Source organism: Drosophila montana, unplaced genomic scaffold, assembly GCF_035044405.1.
Source record: "Drosophila montana isolate Dmon_TW-CO22-7 unplaced genomic scaffold, ASM3504440v1 contig_402_1, whole genome shotgun sequence".
NCBI lineage: Eukaryota > Metazoa > Arthropoda > Insecta > Diptera > Drosophilidae > Drosophila > Drosophila montana.
In genome coordinates this window covers 525,474-549,838 of record NW_026998739.1, presented here as the reverse complement: position 1 = coordinate 549,838, position 24,365 = coordinate 525,474, and the positions used below count along the sequence as shown (strand labels likewise).

Here is a 24,365-nt window from a genome sequence, read left to right as displayed (position 1 = left end):
AAAAGCCGAGCGCAGCCGAACTAAAGCCGAGCGTTTCGCTCACAGTTGCAGCAGCTGCGGCGCTAGCGAGCTCTACGCTGAACTGGCACTATCATTGGCGTTTTAACTGTGGACGGTTGCTACTCGCACTCGCTGGCGGATTATAACGGCACATAGATATAAACATATATATATATATACTTATATATATAAAAACATATATAGACAGTTATTATGTGCATGTCTGCGTAGAGGAGAAGAGGAAGCTGAAAAGCAGCATTCAAGAAAATCCATCTGTATGTGTGTTGTTGTTGGTGCGCCGCTGCGGAAAATACAACAAATTTTCATGTATTTGCACAAAACGTTGGTTACATAAAAAAGCAAAAAAAAAAAAATCCTCGAGGTGATGATGCAAAGTGCCAAAAAAAAAAAAATATTGTTAACTTCCACGACCTCAATAACATAAATAAAATTAACATAATTATTAGCAGAGTTTTCAATACAAAACATAAAAATAAAAAAGCTTAAAACCAACAGATAAAAGACAATTCTAGCAGTGATTATATGAACAGCGTCGGCAAGAGCGACGCCAAAGGCGACGCGACGAGGACATTGTGACAGCACCAGCAGCAAAAAAAAAAAATAAGATATCCTTGTAAAACTTATATACATACCAAAATTCGATTTTTTTTTTTGCTGCTGGTTATTATAAGAAAAATAAAATTCTGATAAACAAACAAAACAAATTCTGATAAACGAAAAAAAAGAAAGACAAAAATAGCATAGCTAAAATTAAAATAAAGCAAATAACAACTAATAATTAGACTGAAAAAATATACGTGAAAACAAACATTATATAAAAATAAATAATTAAATAAAGACAAAAATGCTGGACAAGATTTTAGAGCTGAGCTTCACGGCAGACAACGCCTAAAATACCTATATAATCCTGTGCACAGCTAAAAATAAAAATAGTTCCTAAAATTCACAGATATCCGGTATTTTTGGCAGCTTGCGTTTTGCATAAAGTGAAAATTTAGTGCATATGTATGTATAGATTGTGTAATCAATATGCTTATATAAACATTGCAATTTGAGCTTTAGCTCACATACAACAACTACATATCTTATTTTGAGGCTAGCCACAAAGCAGCTGAAAAAGAAATGCAAAATTGCATTAAATACCCATTAAATACCGACCTGAAAAAGAGCATTGCCTACATTTGTGCGCCCTGCCCAGAGCTAGAAAAATTGCCCAGCGCCCGCTAACAGACATAGGCCACAGGGCATAACTAAACAGATATAGCTATATCCATAGCTAAAGCCGAGGCCGTTTCATTTGCGCCTTCGCCACAAACGCGCGTTGCGCAATGTGGCAGCGACGTCGCCGGCGGCAGCATTCAAAAGTAAGTCAAGCAATGCGTATGCGTGAGAGCGCAGCGTCATTGTCTTAGTGAGCATTCTTTTTAGCTGGAACAACAACAAAAGGAGCCAAGCTGCCAAAAAAAAAATGTATATGCCATGTTAAGCGCATATCACAACGAAAAATTAACATAAAAATTACAGCTTGTGTGGCCAGTGTTGCAAAGTGTCCTTAAAGCTGCACCAGCTAAGCCGCATAGCATAACTATAAGCTCGTCGGACTGGCAATTCCCGCACAACCGTAACGAGCTGCTCGAGCATTCCCACAAGCTGTGCTCGCTGTCATTAGGCTGGCGCCCAGCTGGCAGTTTTTCATGGCACGGCCAAAATCTGTTTTACCGTTCTGCACCAGAAAAAGAAAAAAAAAAACTTCCAACGCAAATTCCAGGCTCGCTCTCTTTATTTGATGTTCATACTTGCTTGCACTCCCTGTGTGCGTGCGTGTGTGTGTGCATGTGCGCACTCTCTTTCGCTCTTTCTGTCTCCCACTCGCTCTGTGCGCATACGCCGATTGGCTTGGGCAGCATTGGATGCCTTTTTCCAATGCTCCTCGCTCGAGATTACATAACAGTTGGCAGAGTGTGTGGCTAAAATCGGCAGGCGACTGCAATTTGTTTTCACGTAAATGGCAAAAAGTTGATCGAATTAGCAATAATTAATTAACCAAAATTCATGAAAAATTCACAAGAATTAACAGCGAGTGCGAAAACCCGTTTACCAGCTGCACAAGTCAACTAGAAAGTGTACTTTAGGCCATTTTTCCAAGTGTGTCCTTGTCGGAAAGAAAAAAACACGCAACAGCAGCTGCCAAAGAGTTTTCAGTTCAGTTTGGCAAAAGCCAAATGAATTTGTAATGTTTATATAAGCAGTAAAGTTGATTAGGGCCCACAATGTCATAGTTCATACTCGAAAATACCGCTTAGCACTTAAAGGAGTAGTTAATACATTAATTGATTGTTCCGAAAACCAAAACTGAGCTTATTACATATACACAATTTAATTAAACTAATTTTAATAGACAGTTCCTAATTGATGATAGGATACATAAAAGAATTTTCAGAAATTTCAATAGAAACTGCTTTGATATTTAAAATGAAATAAATAAAATATAGTTTTTATTAAAGGAAAAATTGTCCAGCTCCCTTTTGCTAATTTTACCTCTTCCCCCACCCAACAGGTGGTAAATTAGCCGAATTTTATCACATTTTACTCATAAACCAATTTCTAATTTCAGTAACCAAATCAATTTAGCGCAAATCTTAACACAATACTGCTACGAACATTCAGAAAAAAACCCCATTTAAAAATGTTGTACCAACGCAGTTGATTAAGAAAAACACACCAAAAACAAAAATTAACATAACTAATAAATATTTAAATGATAAATCGTATATAAATATTTATATCGATAAGCGTTTAAAAACCTAAAACAATAAGACACAAAAAAAAACAAAAGTAAACATATAGTTTAAAACTAGCCTAATAAAAACAGACAGACACCCTCCTTAGACCTGGTGCAAACGAATCCTAATCGTACTTAAAGTCAACTAACAAGGAAAAGGAAAAAAAACAAAAACAATGGCCGACAAGAAGATTGGTGAATACTATTCGCCTCCGCCAAAGATGGGCAAATGGGAGGGTTTCAGAAAATTCCTATGGAACAGTGAAACTAGCCAATGCCTCGGACGCACCGGTTCCAGTTGGGGTGAGTACAATTAACAAAACAAAAAAAAATTGTTTGAAATCTATCTAGCCTTGGCATAATATATGTGAGCATTTGGGCATTTTATCCTTCCAAGAAGTTAGAAGTTTCATTTTAAATTAACTTATTTTGAGAAATTTAGCTCTTTTAATTGTTTTTCATTTTATATATTTAATACAGTTTTCAGAAACTATGAAATTCACAAATAAAATGTTTCTAACATTGCGTACTACAACGATTAATTAATTGTTTTTAATACAAAACTAAAACTTTTAGAAATTTAAATTTTATTCAACGAAATGGCAACGTTCTCTTTTCGAGCGACTACTGTACTTGAGTTAATAGCTATATAGATATCTATATCTTCAGCTTGCTTTTATTTTAGTTTCGTGTTTCACTTAATTGGTAATTAAATCGCTCAGCAAATCAATCAAGTTTCACGCATTGCGCATACGCCGCGTTGTCAGTCTGTATTATATAAATATGTATATCTATGTTTATTATTAATTATTTGAAGGGATACTCAAGGGCCAGTCTAGCACTTAACTATTTAATAAATAATTTAAATAAAATAAAATATAACCTACAATATCAATCAAATTATTCAGTTAGTTTTACTCTGATACAAATCTAACAGGATTTAGATTTTCAATCTAAATTGTAGGCAAAAGCTTTTTATCAGCCTTTTTTGGAATCTCAATCTAGTTTATAATGATATTGGAGTCTCAGTATTTAATACTTTTCGAAAGTAAGTTATTTGAATACTATTCAAACTACTTTTGTCATAAACACAATATTTTTCTTATTATATTATATAATATTGCTAACCAGAAAAAAATAAACATACAAAAAATGTAGATGGAAAAATAAGAGTATATAGTATATAAAGAGTATACAGATATAAAGTATTGTAACAAAAAAAAAAAAAATAAAAGAAATTATAGAAAATGCGCATAGCCAATAATATACAAGGCTGCGTGTAGTGTAGTAGTGTAGTGTTGTGTAACGACAAGATTTTAAATGCCGGCGGTAATTTATTTGTAATATTTTTCACTAAATAGATTATTTACAATTTGCTTTCTATTTGTTATAAATAAATAAACGCATTTGCTGCTAAAGAAATACTTTGGTTTTTTCCGTGCCACCAGTATTTAATATGCGGGCATTATTTGAACATCAACCGTTATGTTTACCCTTATAATGCGTATCGATCGATTGGACTCATTCTGTATGCCATACACAGTAAAAAGTCACGTACTTGATGGGCCCAGTAAATTGCTTGGCAGCACTAAATATAGAACTCAATATTATAGCTGAGCCCACAATTCAGCTAGAGCACATGCGCTTACTGACAGTCACTCAGCCACTCAGTCACTCAGTCATTCAGTCACTCAGTCACTCAGCCAGCACAGTCAGCTATACGGACTGTCCATATATGGTTGATTTTCGATAGCGATTGCATAACAATTATACGAGTATAGACTGACGGGGGGCCTTAAGTAGGGTGTGTTTTAAGAGTTAGGCCCATAATGTAACCCAACCAACAGTAAATATGACTAATCATTTGATATCGTGTGTAAACGCCATGAGAGACAACAAGAATGCAAAATTGTCGTAAATTTGTTATGGCCCAGGCACAAAAGACAAAAAGTGAAAATAAAGAGGTCGAAAAAAACGGTGGCAATTTGTAATTTATGATGTATTCAATTTTTGGGGCTTAGATAAGGCTCTTATAAATATTTTAAACATAGTATGTATATAAGCATTTGCTGTTGTTTACTAAACAGATAAAAATATTTAGATAATATCGGTGCACTAACTGATATCAAGTGCCTGTCAGCTTTCGTAGGTCAGTTAAGTGAAAATTTATCTATCGAAAAATCAAGAGTCCAAAATCAAACATTGATATATATCGGATTAGTTAATGTACATGAATATCGCAAATGTTACAAATTTATTGCTAAGCCTTTTGAATAAGTAAACGTTCACATTTAACAATATGTATAAAGCTTAATTTATTCAATCCTGTGTAAAATATCGATCGATTTTTATCTATTTTGGCTAGCAAGTTTATAAAGCTAACTTTTTTGCCTTTGTTCCATCGATATTTATCGATTTTGGCTTAAAATTGTATAATGCTAATCAAACCATTTTTCTAATATAATTTCAAACTATTAATTTTCAATCCGATTCCAAACTAACAGCTCACAGTTAGCTTTTAGCACCGATTGTACAGACGACAAGTACACTGTACACAGGAGATTTAAGATAATACCAAAGCGTATTTTGACAATTTATAGCATACGTGTCATTTGGTTATTTATTGATATAGGATTACGCGCTGTGTAAGCTCTAATTCCACCTCTCGCTCCATAAACTACTCTCCTGCAGCCCTCTTTATTTTTGCTAGCTGCTCCATCATTCAATCCCAGCTGTCTCAACTGAAGGCACGTGCTGGCTGTTGGGTTTATTTTTAGCAGTTTCTCAGGGTTTAGTAATTTTTAATGGAATTCAATTTGTGAAGCTGTCGCCTCGCTTGACACTATTGAAACATTGATGTGCGCTTGAATGTCATATAAAGCCCGAAAGCTAGATTGCAAAGTTCAGTGGTAGAAGTAGAACAGAATTTTGCTATGCGTATACGAAATAACTATATTCATCTTAGTAAAGCTTATTTTAAGATTTATTATTTATTTAAGTTTATGCGACAAAAGTTGCTCAACTAAAATCAACATAAAGATTTTTTATAGATTGCATAATGTATTGGTAAGAGGGAAATTCATGAGGAAATTCGAAGGGTAATTGCAGGCAGTTGAGGAAAAATTCAATTTATAATGCGGCTCCTCATAAGTTTCTGAATAAATGCAATTTAATTTTACTACATGGCGGAAATTCGTTGAAAATTGACAAGAATTGCATAAACAAATTCGGAATATATACATTTTTTATTGCAAAAAAAAGGTTTAGGGAAATTTTCAAGATATTGAAAAGAAATACAATCAACTTTAGCAAAAACCAATAAAACTAATTTGCATATATAAATATGACTAAAAAATAACAGAAAGGTAGAGAATAGCCATCCTTTTACAAGAGCTTCAGCTATATTTTTTTATCATATCAGTTGGCTTACTAGCCTTAAGCCTTTTCTGTCTATTTTTAAGCCTTCTGGTATTCGTACCTCCAAGCCGGGCTTTTGCACAATTGACTGTAACCCAGTTAAATGCGAAGTGGTAAATAAAAGCTGCACTATCATGCACTGAAATTGACTCAACTAAAAATCGATTCTAACCTCATTCCAAAAGCACATTGTACACACTGGCTGACAGGCAACAAAACGACGACAAGTGCCGCCCCGGGCTTAGCGCCTCGAAAATGTGGGCGTTGGCGGCAAAACAGACATTTTGTTGTTGCTGCTGCCGCTGCTGCTGCAGCTGTTGCTGTTGCATGATTGCTTTGTCTGTAACCTACTTAGTTGCAAGTTGTGTTGCCTCTTCAGTTAAACACTTAACACGCCTCCAAAGCGAATTCTTTTCAACATTTTTACCAGGCAAAAGGCCGCTTGGACTGGGCACAGATCTGAGAGAAGCCAACATAAATTATATATTCGTCTGCTCAGGATCTGCAGCCACTTTATGTATTCTTTTCCAATTTGAACAAACATACATGTGGCTATACATGTTGATTCCCATGTGGTTGGAATTAAGAAAATTGGAGCGCAATATGAAATTATGTTACAAATAGAAATGCCGCTTGCTGTGTTTGGATAATTGCGAGCATTAGTGAGTGAATAATGCATAGAATGAGTGTACATTAAAATGAATCATCAAGAATTATCAAAGGTTCAGAATGTGCCGAGATTATGCAGTAATATTAGAGCTGAACAGAGGAGGGAATTATTTCTATAACATGAATAAAAACGATTGTACAGTAGAATGCTTGACTGGAAGAATAATAAAACATATTAATAATATTAATAAATAATTTATTTTCTTTTATAAATTCATATATTGCAGAAGACTATTTATAAGCCCAAGTCTCAATCTTGTTTCATCGCATTCTTTTCAAATTTCAATTCAATTTTTAATTGATAACAAAATACAATTTTCTGTTGCTTATTTTCGTTTCAAAATTAGCCTATCTTCAAGCAAATTCTTATTATTGTGGCCTTTCAGATAAGATAATAACAGCTTTGAGGTCAAAATTAGTCGGAAGTGCCAGACTAGGAGATATTCTGTGTCTATATACAAAAAACATTCTGTAAAACTTAAAATCTCCGAATTATGCTTAAAAAACTTGTTTTAAAATCGATATATATCAATATTTTGGAAATGGTGTAGATATCGAAACAATAATAATATACTCATTCTTTTAATTGACTCGACTCTACCCACTTTCAATAGGTATAAAAATGATTCTGTTCAGGTTTAAGTTTGTTTTTTTTTTTGGCATATGTTTCTGCTTTAAATAGCTTCGCAATCTACCAACACATTCAATAACAAATCTGGAAAAAAAGCCATGGAAATGTGGGATTCAAACTAGAAGCTCCGAAAGTGAGTTTTGTCAATGACTCGATCTCTTGCCAGCATTCTTCGCTTTAGTCTTACAGCTCTACTGTGTAGATCCATTTAAAACTTTTACAAAGTTAAAAACTGTGGAAAACATATCCATTTATCGTCTTAGAGAAATCAAAGCCAATCATTGGGCATGTTTCAATTGCTCCACTGCAAATCAATTAAAAACGACAATCATTTCAACCAGACGTCAATGAGCTCAATTTGAGACGTTTTGTGGCACATGTGAGCGATGTTCGAAATGTCTGTTTTTATCGAGGTCCCGCAATTTGCACAGACCCATCAAATTGAGCAATGCGCTAAATAGTATGCCAAAATCGCAGATGCGACACATTGACCTCCATAAGCTGCAAATCTGTTAAATGCTTTGCACTGGAAAGAAACAATTATCCAATCGACACTTCAATTAGCATACGGCCCACTAAAGCTGATTTCATAAGCGCATTATAATGAGCTCGAGGTTTACTCCCACACTGAAGTATCTCTTCAACTGCGCTATCCGTAGACTTTAAGATATCAGGGAAACTTTCCAGGCAATCAAAGTTTTAAATTGAAAAACTTTCAATGCGCTTAATTGGGAAACAATTAAGAAAATCTTACGGGAATGCGCTTTTGTCAAAGAAATCGACTAGTAAATACCCTGTTCTATGCTGATGTGTTCTCTCCTGATGTACATTTAAATCAAACTGTCATATTCTAAACATGAATGCACACATATATTATGCTTATATTAAGTATGTACTCGACTAGTAAATACCTCGTTAATACTTGTATTGCCTACTCTCATGCAGGGCATTGAAAGCCTCTGGCTTTCAACAAATTCAAATACAAATATGCAAATGAAAATCCCTTGCGTAATATAAGCAAAAAAGCAGAGGAGAAAATGCCACAGGGCAACTAGACAGCTATTCATAACTCTTTTCCTAAGAAATCTCAAGTGCATGATATAGGATTAATTATAGAGTAGGGAATATATAAATTAAAACATGTAACATATAATTAAAATTACAAGCTGTTGATTATGCATGTATTTCAAATCTTGCTTCAGAGGCTTTTGTATGGATTTGGATTTGTGTAGGCTTTGTTTTTTAGTCTACAAGTTTGTGATATGAAATAGTTTTCTGAAACTACTCAAATTTGTTATATAATTAAGATTCCAACCAAATTAAATGCTTGTCAATAGAATAGTCAAATAAATTTTCGATTAATAGATCAAATATTTCAAAAACTAGCACAAAATAAACATAAGTAAATAGTTTATAGCCACTTTGGCTCAAATATTACAAAAAAGATAAGAAGATTATAAAAAAAGCTTGCTATCAAAAACAAATATAGATTTATGTTATAAAAATACAAATATGCGCTATTAACTAAAAATATTTCTAAAAATATCTAATTTTTATTATCAAACATGTTGACAAAGAAGAAAAAGGAAAATGTTACTAAATTATATAAAATGTATATTATAATTATTATCATTCTCGTATCTTCTTATATTTGGGTGTGCGTGTGTGTGTGCTTGAGTGTATGCATGAGTACTGCCAAGCCTGAGGGCCGTTGCGAATCCTGATGTTGACAGTTGTATTTTCTGCTCCATTTTGCTGGTCAGTTTTTTTTTTTTTGTTTTTTTTTTTTGTGTGCCAGCTCTTGTGTGTGCATGTAATTTTCTTATTTTTCTGCAACTGTCAAAATTAACAGAGCAAATGGGAAGCACTCGTAACGACCCGCACCAAAAGCCCAACCCGCACCCATAGCTGCCGCTGAAAGGTAAAATTGAAGCTGAAATTAAAAAAGAGGACGAAGTGGACGCCATTCTTTTGTGCGTGTATGTGTGTGTATATACAGCTTGCAACTGTAGCACACATGCAGACAACGCAGTCACACACACACACACACACAATCGCATACCAGCACAGTTTGTTACATTATTGCGGCAGCTGTGCAAATGGCAAAGTTCAGCCGAGAGACCTACAAAGAGCAGGACAGCGAGAGAGAGAGAGAGAGCGAGAGAGTGACAGAGAGAAAGGAAGGCAGCGAGAGAGAGAGCACTCGCAGGCGGAGAGTCCGCGCACAATGCTGCGTATACTTAATGTTCCACTGAGACCTGGCAGGTGCTCAACGGCACCATGAGCACGCACACACACACACATACACATAGGTAAAGAGTAAAAAATGTTGGCGTCGTGTTTTAAGACAGAACCCACCTAAGTTATCTATCAACGAAAAAACTTCAAAGGTTCTACCAGCTCCTAACAACTAATTACATTTATGCACAAGCCTGCGAACTAATCAAAAGCTTAAATTAAACTCTGCTAATTCTGTATCCATAAAATAGCAAGTTATCTAAAAATAAATATATACATGTATATATATTATATAATGCGATATCTATTTGGGTTTTACCAACCAAATCAAATTATATATTTATCAAAATTAAAAAATAATATTAAATTATTTTGTCTTTCATTTTCTGAAAAATTAAAAACATAATATTCAGCGAGTTGAATTATGCAAAGCGATGTTTTTAAGATTTCAGAAATTTCGATATGTGCACTTAATAAAAATGAAAAGAAAGAGGCAAAATAACTTTTAAGAAAGTTTATAGGTTTCCCAACGTACGCGCCTCTTGAATAATATTTTTCTGAGATTCGATATATTTTATTTCTTAAGCGAAATATATAAAATTTATATAAAATATAAATATTATATAATAACTATATTATTATATATTTAATATTATAAAATATAAACAATATTATATAATATATAATAATAAGGATAGTATACCTCATTTTATGGCACATACTTTCTGCTATTACTATTTTTAAATAATTAATTCTACTTATTGCCAAGCATCAAAAGTCAGGTGGACTTAAATTGATTCTTGGTTTTTGTTCAACATTTCCGCAAATATATTATAATGCACTATGCGAATTTAAGATATATTGCAAATATTTCGAGCGCATTCAATTAAGTCGGATAAATTTAACCATTGCCTCATACGGGTTACATTTATTTCTGTAGGAGCTGAGACTACGGGACGAGAGCTACATAATTTATATGCTGTGCAGTCGACGGCACTTAACATTTAGAACGGCTTAGCGTATTTGCCTTGCAAGCAAAATAAAACAGCTGTTTACCCCAAAACCCAAAAAGCACATCGCGTAGCCTGAGAAACTCACACCCCGCAGCCGTAGCCGAGCTCTATCTTCAAGAGCCCCACCTACCGCAGTAGGAAAAGGCACTGCGGCCACTGAAACCAGAGCAACCAGCTCGTTAAGTGCAGAAATACACTCAAGCGCACACATGTACACACACACACATAGATACTAACAAACACACACACACAGGCACACCCATTGGAATAACAATAAGAAAATTCAGAATAAAAAGCACAACCAACTGCAAAGAAGGCTCCCTGCTGGCGCTGCTTTTGTCCTCCCCAGCGAATCCGTGAAGTTAGCTCGAGTGTTGCCATGCAAACGTACATTTTTATTTAACTGCCTACGTAACGTAACCAAATTACGTAAGGCGATGAAAATGTTTAACGTCTTTCCATAATTTCCGCAACCCAATTGACTTGGGAACTCGCCCAGCAAAGCCAATTATAAATTTAAGGATTAATTAAAAAGTCAAGATAAAAATACATTTTGTTGAAAAAAAAATATTTTTAGTCAGATTATTATAATTTATGCCTATTACTATATAGATAGTCGGATTTTAGCCCTGTTTGGACAGTTGCTTCTCAAGCAATGAAGCCATTAAATAACGCTATCTATCGCTATATACCAGATATATGTATATACAAATATATATATATATATATATGCTTGCTTGTATATGGCCATGAGAATTCGTTAGAGTGCGGGCGCATTGGCAATAGCCAGTTGGGCAGCAGAATTGTGGAGAGCGCATGCGCCCTTTTGCTATTGGCAATACTTGCCAACTAATTGACCGTGAGCAGAATTCTTTTCAAGTATTTTTCAAAAGGTCTTGAAAATAAGCGTACTACTTAACAGGATGTTAAATACTATATTTGTTATCGAATCACATAGCTCGCCTGATTTTGACAATTTTTATTTAAGACCTCCCAAACTAATATAGTCTGCATCCTGTGTCTAAAAAACAAAATTATTTATTATTTTTTAATTTTGAATTTTAAAACATGCATGCATATATCTATTTCGAAGCAAAATCAATTCGTATTATACAAATTTTAATTTCAACAATCGATAAAGAATATTGCAATATTTATAGCTTGTATTGTACTGGATTGTATTTTTCAAATGATTCGAATTTTGATTTATTTATATTATTAAAATATATATTTATTAATAATACATTCAGAGTTCAGTTGATCAGTTGTCCAAATGATTGGGAATCTTAGGACTACGATTCTAATGTAATTTTACGTTATTCTAATTTAATTTTAATTTTTTGCGCTGTTTGACTTAGTTAAACTATAAACAAAAAAAGTAGTTTTCTTAGTTGCCATTAAAACCCTTTGGTATTTGAGCTCTACTCTGCGCTTTCCATTCACTCTTTAATTATTTCTAAATTTAACCCGCTGCCAATCGTGTTAGCTCAGCAGAATTCCCACGGTGCACACAATTTTCAAAGTCTCTGAGCAGATGATTAATGACTTTCGTAAATTGCTGTGCAATGCCAATGCCAATTCCAACATATTTTCCTCTCTATAAATTAGTTTATTCACAGTTCGCTCTGCGTCACATGGCGTATGCGTAATTTAGGGCAATCTTATCTTAAAAAAGTAAACAACATGACAGCCAATTCATTTATATAAAAGACAGAGCACCTAAACAGGCTTGAAAACTGAAACTTTTACAAAAGCTAGCTTTTAGTTTGAAAGCGAGCATTAGGACAGGGTTTTGGAAAACTCAACCTCCAAATGGGGGAAAACGGCGGTCAATGCTTGTATGTAGAACATCAACCACAATGCAGCCATATAAGTGTACTTTACGAACGTGACTTCATGAGTCTATAAAAGGTGTCTTAGCGTTGAACTAGCAAGCGATGGGGCGCCTGTTCAAAAGCAACCGAAATTAAGAGTTTTTTTTATTATAAAATACCTTTAAACTGAGGATGAAAGTTGGGGATCGGCACTCCCTTGGAACCGGCAGATAAAATATAAAAATTATTTTGAATTTAAATAGGAAAACTTTTTATTTAAATGAATTCAGTTAATTTCTTCCATTAAATTTGAATGTCGCATATTATCTGTACAAGTTCGGTTCCAATTGCATTTTCAACATGATGCATTTGACCCGGGAGACGCGGCTTGATTTCTTCTAGCAGCTAAATATAAAATAAGAGCGCTGGAAAGGAGAGCAGGAACGGAACAAATACTCAAAACTCAGCGACCTTTCAATCAATTTTAATTTTAAAACAGAAATGTCAAAATGACAAACTAGTTAACTCTGGCCGTGAGTACAGAGCGGAGTATTGTGTGGATAGTGGAATGCACAGCACACCCAATCACACACAAACACACACACACACACACACACGAACGACCTTCTCCAGATTTACTTGCAGCTGGAGCCAAGAAAATGTCAAATGTCGTTCATTGTGTAATCGTAGAGCAATGTGGTAGGTACACAACTGTGAGGGGGGTGTGGCAGACAGCAAACTGTCGTGGTTACTAGCCTTCCCGCCTACCCACACCTACCCACTGCCCCACATTGTCAATTAGCCAAGACATAAGCCAACTTTGCGCATTAACGTCTTACTTGTTATTTGACTAAAAAGTTTTGCTATGGATATACTGGTCGCTCGCAAATTGCAAATTCCAAGGCTCATAATTGTCCTTACGAAATGGGCACAAATCTTAGTTATAGCATGCGCTGATATGGATATATTATAATAGTCCAAGCAAACAAATGATCATTGAATCTAAAATTTTTATTTCGTTTGTTAGCTTGTTTTGATTTGTTTTCTATGCTCAAGCAGTTTTGAGTATGTTTAATTACAGAAATCCTTTGACAATATAATTAAAAACATTAATTTTGTATCCAACAAAATTTGACTTAAGTAATTAGAATTTAAACGTCCACTGTTTTATAAATTCTAATACTTAACTAGAAAGTCAACAAAGTATATTAGCTCTAATGATATAATAATATGCTTAACGTTCCCAAAGCTACGATGGAGCTGATTAGGACATATTTGGGCTTGCTTGGAATAATAGCCATATCAATACTCATTTAAACGTGGGGAATAGTTTGCATAGAAGGTCTCTGTAAGGACATGAATTTAATGGAATTCGGAAATATTTTTTTTTTTATGAATAACACAGTTTGTGGTAGCTATTAAAATACCGCGCACGAGGATATCAAATCGGGCGTGGCAACAGCAATAAATGTGTCATACAAATAGTCCTTGGGCCCAAAATTAATTAAGCCTCCTCGTGGCACACATAAAACAAAATTTAATTACTTTTTGGCGCTGCGAATTTATAAATAATTTTACCGCATTTATAAACCACATTTATATTCTAAATAAAATATTAAACGAGCTTTTGTCTCTTTTCTTGCAGCAAAAATTTTACTTTTCTATATTATATTCTACGCGGCGTTAACCGGATTCTTTGCTGCCATTTTTGCGGTGTTCTATCAAACATTGGAGGCTGATAAACCCAAATGGATGCTTGACAATGGAATGATTGGATCGAATCCAGGTAAATTTCAAAAATAAAATCGAAAATAAAGAATGTTTAAGGAATTTAATATATATGAAGCTCGTATATAACTAGATTATTGTCAAATCCTTGAAAAACAAAGACAATCAAAAATCGTAATAATTTTTGTTGCTTAAATTAAGCGTATAAAATAGAACAGAATGGATTGGAATAAACAAATAGACACTGCAGTACAATTTAAAGGGAATATTACTGAATAGAAACGTAAGGAATATAATTATAAAATCAATATATTATTTATTAGAGTTTAATTGAAATAAACATTTATTTCGGTTTATTTAAAAAAAATATAGGAAAATATTGAAGGAATTAATATATTATTAAAAAAAAATTGTACCATGATAGACTATTACTCGAATAAATTAAAAAAAAAAAAAACAAGTAAGACTGCTCTATTTGGGACTAAGGAATACCCTGAACAGCGTCACCTATAATATGAAAGATACTTGATTGATATTCTAGAGGCTAAATGTCAAATTTGATGACTGTAGCTATTAAAACCAAATAGATTTCTCAAAATTAGGCTAACGAAATCAAGTTTTATCGATTACTTGAAATTTATCGATTATCATACATACGGACGGAGAGTGTGTTTCGTGTGGTCGGAAAAAGAAAAAATAAATAAAAAAAAAGGACTAAATAAAAGTGTTATAAATAGTTTCGGAGCATACTTATATACGAGTCGTTTCACTGTTTTTCTTGTTTACAAGACTATTTTTGCTGTTTATCAACACTGTTTTTCTCGTTTCACAAGACAATGCACAACACTATTATTGTTGTTTCACTAGACTATTTTGCCGTTTCACAACACTATTCTTATTAACTTTATTTACAGGTCTTGGCTTTCGACCAATGCCCCCAGAGGCGAATGTTGAGAGCACTTTAGTTTGGTACGAATCATCGAAGAAAGATAATTACATGTATTGGGTTGAGGAAACTGCACGATTTCTGAAATGTAAGTTACACTTCAAAAGTCTTTGTGACTAACAATTTGTTGTTTTCTTTTATTAATTGTTAAATATTTTATATATTACTAACGATTTTATTTTTAGAGAAATTGTTATATTTTTTTTTATTTGTTTAATGTTTTTGATCAAATTTATATTAATGCAAGTTAAAGCAAGTTTCGAAGTTTTTTTATATAAATTAAAAATTTTTGTTAATATTTGTTTATATATTTTTGTTCGTGACACATTTGGTTTTTGTGAATAAACAAATAATAAGATCACAGTAAGTGAAATAAATGTTCTATAAAAAGTGACTATTGCTAAATGTATTTGAAAAGCTATCTAACAAATGCTAACTATATATTAGAGAACTAACTTCAAGTGGTTGCTTAGAGCTTTTTAAATATTTGAAATCTTTATACTCTCAGCTTATGACGATCTACCCAAGAAGAATCACGTCAACTGCTCATTTGACCATCTGCCAAGCGAGGGCAAAGTCTGCGGCGTTGAAGTTAGTAGCTTTGCGCCCTGCACTGAGGATAATAACTTTGGTTATCATGTGGCCCGACCCTGCATATTCCTCAAGTTGAATAAGGTAATCGACTACGCCAACACCAATAGAAATAGACAAAGAATTACAAATCGATTTCCTTAGATTTACAACTGGGTACCACAAATTTACAACGATTCAAAAGCTTTGCCCGGTGACATGCCCGAGGAGTTGAAGCAGCACATCAAGGAGAAGCAGAGCCTGCGGCCAAATGAGGTACGCCTGCCTTGGGCACTAATAAAACTAATAACAATTTGCAACTTTCTGCTATTTCATTTTCTTTATAGACTGGCGTTGTTTGGGTGTCATGCGAGGGTGAAAATCCAGCTGATGTCGAAAACATTAAGGCACGTGATTATTATCCTCGCATGGGTTTCCCCCATTTCTACTTCCCTTTCAAAAACATTGAGGGATATATACCGCCAATTGTTGCTGTTCAGTTCACCGTTGAAAGTAAGTAGCTTTTCATTAATTGGGCTGCTGTGAGAAAGCAACAGCTTCGGGGGTTACTTATATATAGGAACTCTTACCTTTAAGTATTTCCATCGCATTACAAAATGAAAGTTTAGACATGCATTTCGTTGAAATATCCATATGTCCTTCACTAAGCCCATTTGCATGAAATGATGAAATCTTATTTCATCTAAGGACAAGCCAGACACAGTTCCTAAAATAAAAGCATGATATATGTAAGATTTAGCTATTCAATATGGGGCAATATAATATAGTCAATATACTAAGTGAGATGAATTCTAAACTAATAAAATAATAAATAACTGCGAATAATATAAAATCATAATCTGCTCAACGTAATTTATTATACCAAGAAGAAGATTATTCACAGTCAGAGCTTGCAACTGCCTTTGAATAAAACAAGTTCGAATCTATAAATTTGCGGTCTATAAAAACACTGCCAGCAGCCAAATTTGGTTCACGAATTCAACCGGATATTCCACTCAAAGCTTACCCCTAATTTATTCATTGATTGAAGCACCAGAAATGATTACAGTTTCTGCTTTGCATTTAACAAAAAAGGAAGAGATAGTGTAAAATGAATAGGAGGCTTAGAATCAGTTAAATAGGCATGTGAGTTTTATGCTCCACATGCTTCAGGAAGCAGTCATACAATGGGAAAGCTGTCTGGCATTTTAATCAAACGCATATCAAATGCCAAACGTACGAGTCTCCCGATTCCCAGCCCACCTGCGTGCCCAAAGACAAAAGAGCTGCAAGCGACCCGAATGCCGCAAAATAAAACAACTCAAAATAAAAAGAGAAGAGGAAAACGTCTAGAAACCCAATTTTACGGCACAATAAACTTTAATAATTCCTCAGGTTGAAACAAAAGTTGGAGTGTGCGAATGGAATCTTTTATGTTTCTTAAGTCCCATTTTCTCTGGTCTTGTTTCAAAAGCAGATAACTAAGCCATTAACCCGCTTAGCCAACCAGTTTAATCGCAACCAAATGGGTTAATCGGATTGGTAACAATTCCAAAGAAGCTGAAGCTTTCAGTTCCATTTTCAAACAAATAGGCAAATATTGAAGAACCCATCGCCTAAAAGTAGGCAACAAATATGTGTGCGATATATATTAGAAAATGGAAATTATTATATTTTAGCATATGTATTATTGTTGAGTGTTATATATGAGAACTACTTCCTCTGTACCTTGCTAACATGGCTGTTGAGATAAACAATTTTTTATTCGAATAATCTTCTCGCTAATTTTCAACATAATCGTAAAGTCTGCTTGGCTGAATCACAAAACTGTATTGACTGAACGGACAAGCTGCTCGAGGATTGAATTGATTGACAGAATGACAGCAACTGCAGAAGCAATAATTTGCTGCATTCCAATATCGGGACCAGAATAATAGGAGCCTCATTATTGGCTTTTCGTTCGAAGGAGTTCGGCCAAACGGACCTCTGATCAAATTCTTGTTTGGTCAGCAGAAATAACCATTAACTTTACATAAAAATTATTAAAATTCTATGAAATTCTGTCGAACTTAAAAAGAAATTGAAGAAAACTCTATTGATTCTTTTTGATAGCACCACACCTTTTAAATATGACCTTATTGAAAGCTCGACTAGGAAATTTTGTATTAAGATCTGTATATCTGGTCAAGAGTTGAAAAACAACGCTTCATACGTACTTTCTGTTTAGAGGTAGATAATTACTTATTGCTTGGTGAAAAGAAAACAATGAAAAATATGGGAAAATAAGAAAATTTCGTTCATCCAAATCAAGACCTTTGTCTTTGGTTTTCATGTTGGGCGACTACTTTATGCTTATTGTGAATGAATATCATATCTTTCGTAACAATATTTAATTGATAATTTTCTTTCCCTCGCTAGCCGGCGTCTTGATCAACATTGAGTGCAAAGCCTGGGCTCACAACATCCATCATGATCGCTCGGATAGGAGAGGATCCGTCCACTTCGAGTTAATGGTCGACTAAGAGAAACGCAATGGAAACGCATCAGTAAAAGGCTAAAAGCTACAAGATCAGCAAACAGGAAGTGCGGAGAAGCAAAAGTATAGCCGGGATCCGTAAAAGGATGCAAATGACGAAGAAGCGTGAATTAGGCATACAAAAACAAAACAAAAAAAACAAGAAGAAAATTAAATAAATAAATAAAATGAAGGTTAAGATGAAAGTTAAGCAAAGTCACGCTAAATAAAAAACAGTGACAAAACACACACACAAAAACGTAGCAAAGCAAGCAAAAACAAAAACAAAAACCAAGACAAGCTAAAGTAATAATACTGCAAAATAAATACAGCAACAACCAAAGAAAAACTAAAACAAAGAGCTACAAGAATAAAAATAAATATAATAAAAGCAAAAACATAAACATGACTAAACATAGCGCTAAAGCTAAAAACTACCCAACGCTAACTAATGCCCCACACACACACAACCCATACACACACACACACAACACAACCCACACATACAACCCACACTCATACACAACTTAATTTGTTAGGAGAATTTTATTTAGTTAACAATTTAGGCAAAAAATAGCAAATGGTTAAAATTGGCAAGCCACATAATTTAGCGCAAATATGATATTATAAAATAAAAACAAAAGAAAAGAAAGGAAAAAAAAAACAAAAAAAAAACCAATTGTTGTTAACAAATTCTACTTTGTTTTTGGTGTAATTTAATAATAAAGATATAAACGACAAACAGCGCAGCGAACAAATTATAAACAAATAAAAAATGCAGCAACTGTTCTTAACTCAATGAGAAACGTGTTAAATACATAAAAACAAAAACAAAAAGAAAACCAAACATTATTTATATTTATAATATTTAAATAAATACTTATATATATAATAAAATAAAAATGAACAATTGGAATGCATATATAAACACATATGTATACATACATACATAATTACATAAATTGTGAACATCAACAAACCATCCCCCCCCCCCCCCACTCTCCAAAAATATAAATAAATTTAAAAAAAAATACGCAATAAAAAGAGAAAACCAAAACCATTTTCACACAGCGCAAACCCATTTAATTTGTTTAAATTTGTTATCAATTTAAACAGGCCGCATTAATCCCATTAACAGCAAAGCATAACAAAATGTTTAACTACAAATTTCTAAAGATAAACAAAAAACAAAAAAATAACACATAACTGTAGATTTTAAAATACAAATGAATAGAAAGAAGAAGAAACTGCAAGGCAAAGCAAAAGAAGGTTAGATACATTATAAAACAAAAGCATACAAATGCAAGAAAAACGTAAGCCACAACACATTTAAAATTAATACTCTTCACTTATTATGAAAGCCCCAAAAAAAAAAAAAAAACAAAACAAAAAAAAAATAAACAAAATCATTAATGTGAAAATTGCATGAAAATAAAAATAAAATATACAAAAAAAACAAAAAAACCAAACCAAAAAAAAAAAGACCCAAAAAAAACATGAATAAAATATATAAAAATTGAGGCAAAAAATCGATAAATATAGCTGAAAGTAAAGTACAGAGTAACTGGTTACAATAAAAACAAAAGGAGTATATAAAATTAAAAATATATTATGTATACAATGAATCCCCCCCAAAACAAACAAAATAATAATAATAAAAACGAACTTAATTTAACTAAATAAAAACCCAACCGTTTCGATATCGCAATTTTCAACAGCCATCCACAGCCACAGCAGCTTCTACGCAAAGCAGGCGAGTGGGCAACAAGAGGGGGGAAACTAAAAGAGAGAGAGAGCAGCTGCGGTAACCCCTAAAAAAGGTCACAAGACAAGCGACCCCAGAACGCACACACACACACACACACACACATACACCCACGCACTGCTTAGACTACTTTAAACACAAGTCTTTATGATCTGGATTTAAGATATCGTTTTGGTATATTCCAAAAATTTAATGAATTTCAATTTCAATTTCAATTTCAATTTCTTAGCTATATTTCGTTCTCCGCAACCAGCTCGACTTGAAAGACATCTTCATGAATAGGCCTCAACTAGCTTTACGATTTTCTCGCTCTCTTGAGACCTTTCCCCGCCCCATTAAAAAAATGAAAAAACAAAACAAAAAGCAAGCAACAAAAAAAATACAAAAATAAAAAAAATCGAATAAAAAATAAAAGCTAAATCTCTTAAATGGCATACCAAGCTTTATAACTAATCCCCTTTTACCATCCACTTAACTAGCGCTAGTCTAAATGTAAGAAGCAACTGATGAATAACAAAAGCACGAAAACAAGAAAATAGAAAAGTGGAAAACACAAAAACGGAAAATGATTATAAAATTAAACATGAAATGTTATAAAGTTTTGCTACACATGCAGCAGAATCGCTAAATAATAGTTTAATGGAAAATGTTATACTTAAATATATATTAAAAAAAAATATTATTAACAATTAATTACTTTTATTACATGAATTTAACAACTAAAGAAAATCGTATGCAAATGCAGGTCGAATTGCTAATTGTGCGGCCTGTTTGCCGGGAACTTGGAAAATTTTCATATGCTAATCGCTAAACTTTCCCGAATTTTCCAAGCATTTCAAAGACATAATATGTTATTCAAAATTTCCTGATAGCTCAAGAATTTTCCCCTGGTTCCCGGCGAAAGTAGATTTTCATTTTAAAGTTTCAGTTAGATACAAGTAAAATGGAAAAACATTTTTAGTAAAAAAAAAAAACCAATTTTAAATAAATAAAATTCAACAAATTGTTTACCAAATAGTTTTCTAACAACATTTTCTAGTGCATGTTTTCCTATAAATTAAACAAATGCAGAAAACAACAAAGAAACAACAACAACAACAACTAAAGCAATTAGTTAAGTAGTGAAATAAAATGCTGCAAGAATTAAATAAATGAAATTAAATGAACACGAGTTGTGAGATTCACTCAATTTTTTTTTATTTTCTGATGCATTCGCGGGCAGCCGTTAAACTTAAGAAACAAATTCAAATCCCAAGGCTAATTTTGCAAATTTCAAAATTAATTTTTTTTTGCCATTGTTTCGAATTACTACGCACAAAATTTCACTTGAGGCAATAGTTTGATTTGGATTTTAATTTTGTAACCTGGGCAAAGTGTGTTCCCAAAACCGCCGATAAATATTAGTAGTTTATATAGGGTAACAAAAGCTATAAAAAATATATGATAATTAAAGAGTATTAAAACGTAAATAATATTTAATTAAAATATATATAAAAACTGCCAAGTAAATGTTTGACCCTTTAGCGCGTGTATTACAATTTTCAACTACGAACAAAATTTGGCTACAGATTTCTTTTAGTAATTAATTTTTGAATTAAGGCACCAACAAAAAAAAAAACCAAAATACCAAATATAAATAAAAAAAAAAAAGAATGGCTTGCGGATCCAAAGATTTGTCATATTTTGCACAATTTAGCATGCGGCAAATACTAGAACACACTTGATAAAAAATCTTTAACAAGTATATATAAACTGCCATTTTTTACACCAAGTGTATAAAGAAGAAAAAAACCTTTAAAAATAACAAAAAACAAGCAACAACAAAACTCTTTTTGTGTGTAAACAACAACAAGTTACGTAATCAGCACAAGGCAACTACAATAAATGTTCAACACTTCTCAAAATTGATTTGAAAATAATAAAAACAAACATAAACTACACAACTTATTTGAAAATTCATATGGAAAACTTTCGAAAATTTCTCAACACATTTCGCAGCTGTCAAAAAACAAACACGAGCTGCTGCCGCTGCTTCATTGAGTAACCAGTTCTTGAAAAAGGCTTGCTATATGTATTATAAAAATCAACGAATTGTTTAGCTAACAAATGTGGCAGTTGTTTACTTTCAAAACTTTTCAACAATCAATGCAAATGGTTAAACAACTAAGGCAACAGCGATATGTTCAAGAAGTTCAAATTCATCAAATCATTTCAATCGACTCAAGTTGCCCTGTTACGACTGAGTATTTAAGTTAAAGCACTGCCACGCCCATATTTTGAGAAAGTATTCAAGAGATTTCAGCGTAAAGTGTGCATTTCTTTGGATCACAATTTGCCCGAGAATTCAAACTCTCACAACAAGTGCAGAGCGCAGCGCAAAATAGCAAAAAGCAAAAAGAAAAAAATTTAAAAATGTTTTAGAAAAACTATGAAAAAACTAATAATAAAAAGCTTGCGAATAATTTGTTTTTATATCATTTGCAAACCCATTTGGTTTTGGCAATTAAAAAAAAAAGAATATAAAACCAAAAGTTGATTTATGATTTACATTGATAATATATAGAATTAAGTGATGTAACATTACGGTATACAGTTATGTATGCAAACATATGTTAAATAAATGGTAAAATCTAAAAGGCAGCATGTAAACTATACTTAAGTACGATGACAACAAATTTTAATTTACAACAATAAACCAAAAGCTTGCCTGGCGAGGTAACATAATTCAGTTGAAAGAATTGTAATTCTCAAGATTACATTTTAAATAACAACAAATTAACGAAACTGTACCAAAGGCAGTTCTTGAAAATACCCCAAAATATAAAAAGGACACAATAAACACAATTAATTTGAGCTTGTTTTAACAATTATTTCAAGTGTAACAAGTAAAAAACCAACCCCAACAGAATTGCTTTAATTTAGACTTAAAAACTTATTGAAGAAAAAAGAAGAAAATTATAGATAAAAACCTTCATAAAGCAACAAAAAAGAAAATGAAAATCATGGTAAATTTAAAAAAATATATATTTATGTGTAACAAAAAAATGAATGAAAAACAAATACTGCTTTTGTATTGTTTAAGTTTAACTATAAATCAATGACAAAGTTTAAATATTGAAAGAAAAAACATAAGATGTAACATTAAACAAAATGAACTTACAACAAGAAAGTAACTGAACATCAACAACAACAACAACAACAACAGCAGAAAGCTTCATAAACATTGAGAAAATCATGTATGAGTAACAAAAACGAGAAAATGTTTGAAAAATTTTACTGAATTCAATAAAAATATTATGTTGATATGGAATTAAGTAATTCCAAATAAACAAAAAAAAAAACAAATGCGTATATTTCAGCTTTATCAAAATTGTTTACGAACTGTAAGGCTAGTTTTGTGTGAAAATATACATTCCTTGAGTTACACATTACTTAACATATTAGAATAGGCCCTAGGGAGTATTATTGAGATCTGCACACCCGCACAATCATATTCCCTCATACATATGTATGTATGTATAAAGGCATGCATACATACATATGTACATATTTACATAACTGTGGTTGAGCTAGCATATAGCAGAAGAGGTGTAAAAGGGGCAGACGATTACTATTGGAAACTGTGCAGTTATTTTTCTTATCTCAGTGCAATCCGTAGCGATACATCTTATTATTAATAACAACTTTTGGGTCACTGTGCCTGCCAAATCAGCCTTTTGTTTAGCATAGAACATTTATTCTACAAGTATTTTTTGTGCATGTCTCAACACATGTCGCATTTTAGGAATGTTGCTGCACAGCTGTTTTGTAGAGAGCCGATACATATATCGATGCATGTTTAAAGCCTAGCTTGAAATTGTCCTGTAATTTAACTAAATACATTCATATATTGTGCAGTTTTATAAATACGTTAATATTTAATTATATGTTTCTTACTGTAAGCTAGATATATTAATTCTGTGCTCGGCTGCTCCTCAATAATCGAATAGAATATTTATCGACCGACCACCACTACTTGCTCAATAAACTACCTCTCAATAAACGCGCGCTTTCCTGGCAAGTTTTCATTAGGCGAAAATTATGCAGCCCAATCAGTTTTTTTAATGCATTCAATGTTATTTTAACCAAATGTATCACTTACTGCGCATTTAATTGGTTCTTGTATTTCACTAATTGCTTATTAATTTATATTTCACTTTGAATTCACAATCGCGCAGCCAGTAATTCACTTCGACTAATAACTAGTTCTATACTGG

At 32.9% G+C, this 24,365-nt stretch overlaps 1 protein-coding gene across 2 annotated transcripts; it reads left to right on the top strand.

The window, feature by feature from the left end:
* Positions 1-134: 134 nt before the first annotated feature.
* On the top strand, positions 135-18,644 carry nrv3 (nervana 3). Of its 2 annotated transcripts, none has more exons than XM_064697722.1 (8): positions 135-275; positions 2,636-3,106; positions 14,231-14,371; positions 15,228-15,347; positions 15,768-15,934; positions 15,995-16,105; positions 16,177-16,342; positions 18,248-18,644. In XM_064697722.1, exons 2-8 carry the CDS (start codon positions 2,980-2,982, stop codon positions 18,349-18,351), a joined length of 936 nt encoding a protein of 311 aa, XP_064553792.1. In that variant the 5' UTR covers positions 135-275; positions 2,636-2,979; the 3' UTR covers positions 18,352-18,644. The 2 variants fall into 2 exon arrangements, with proteins under 2 accessions (XP_064553792.1, XP_064553793.1); XM_064697723.1 differs by lacking the exon at positions 135-275 and adding an exon at positions 1,934-2,022.
* Positions 18,645-24,365: the final 5,721 nt, after the last annotated feature.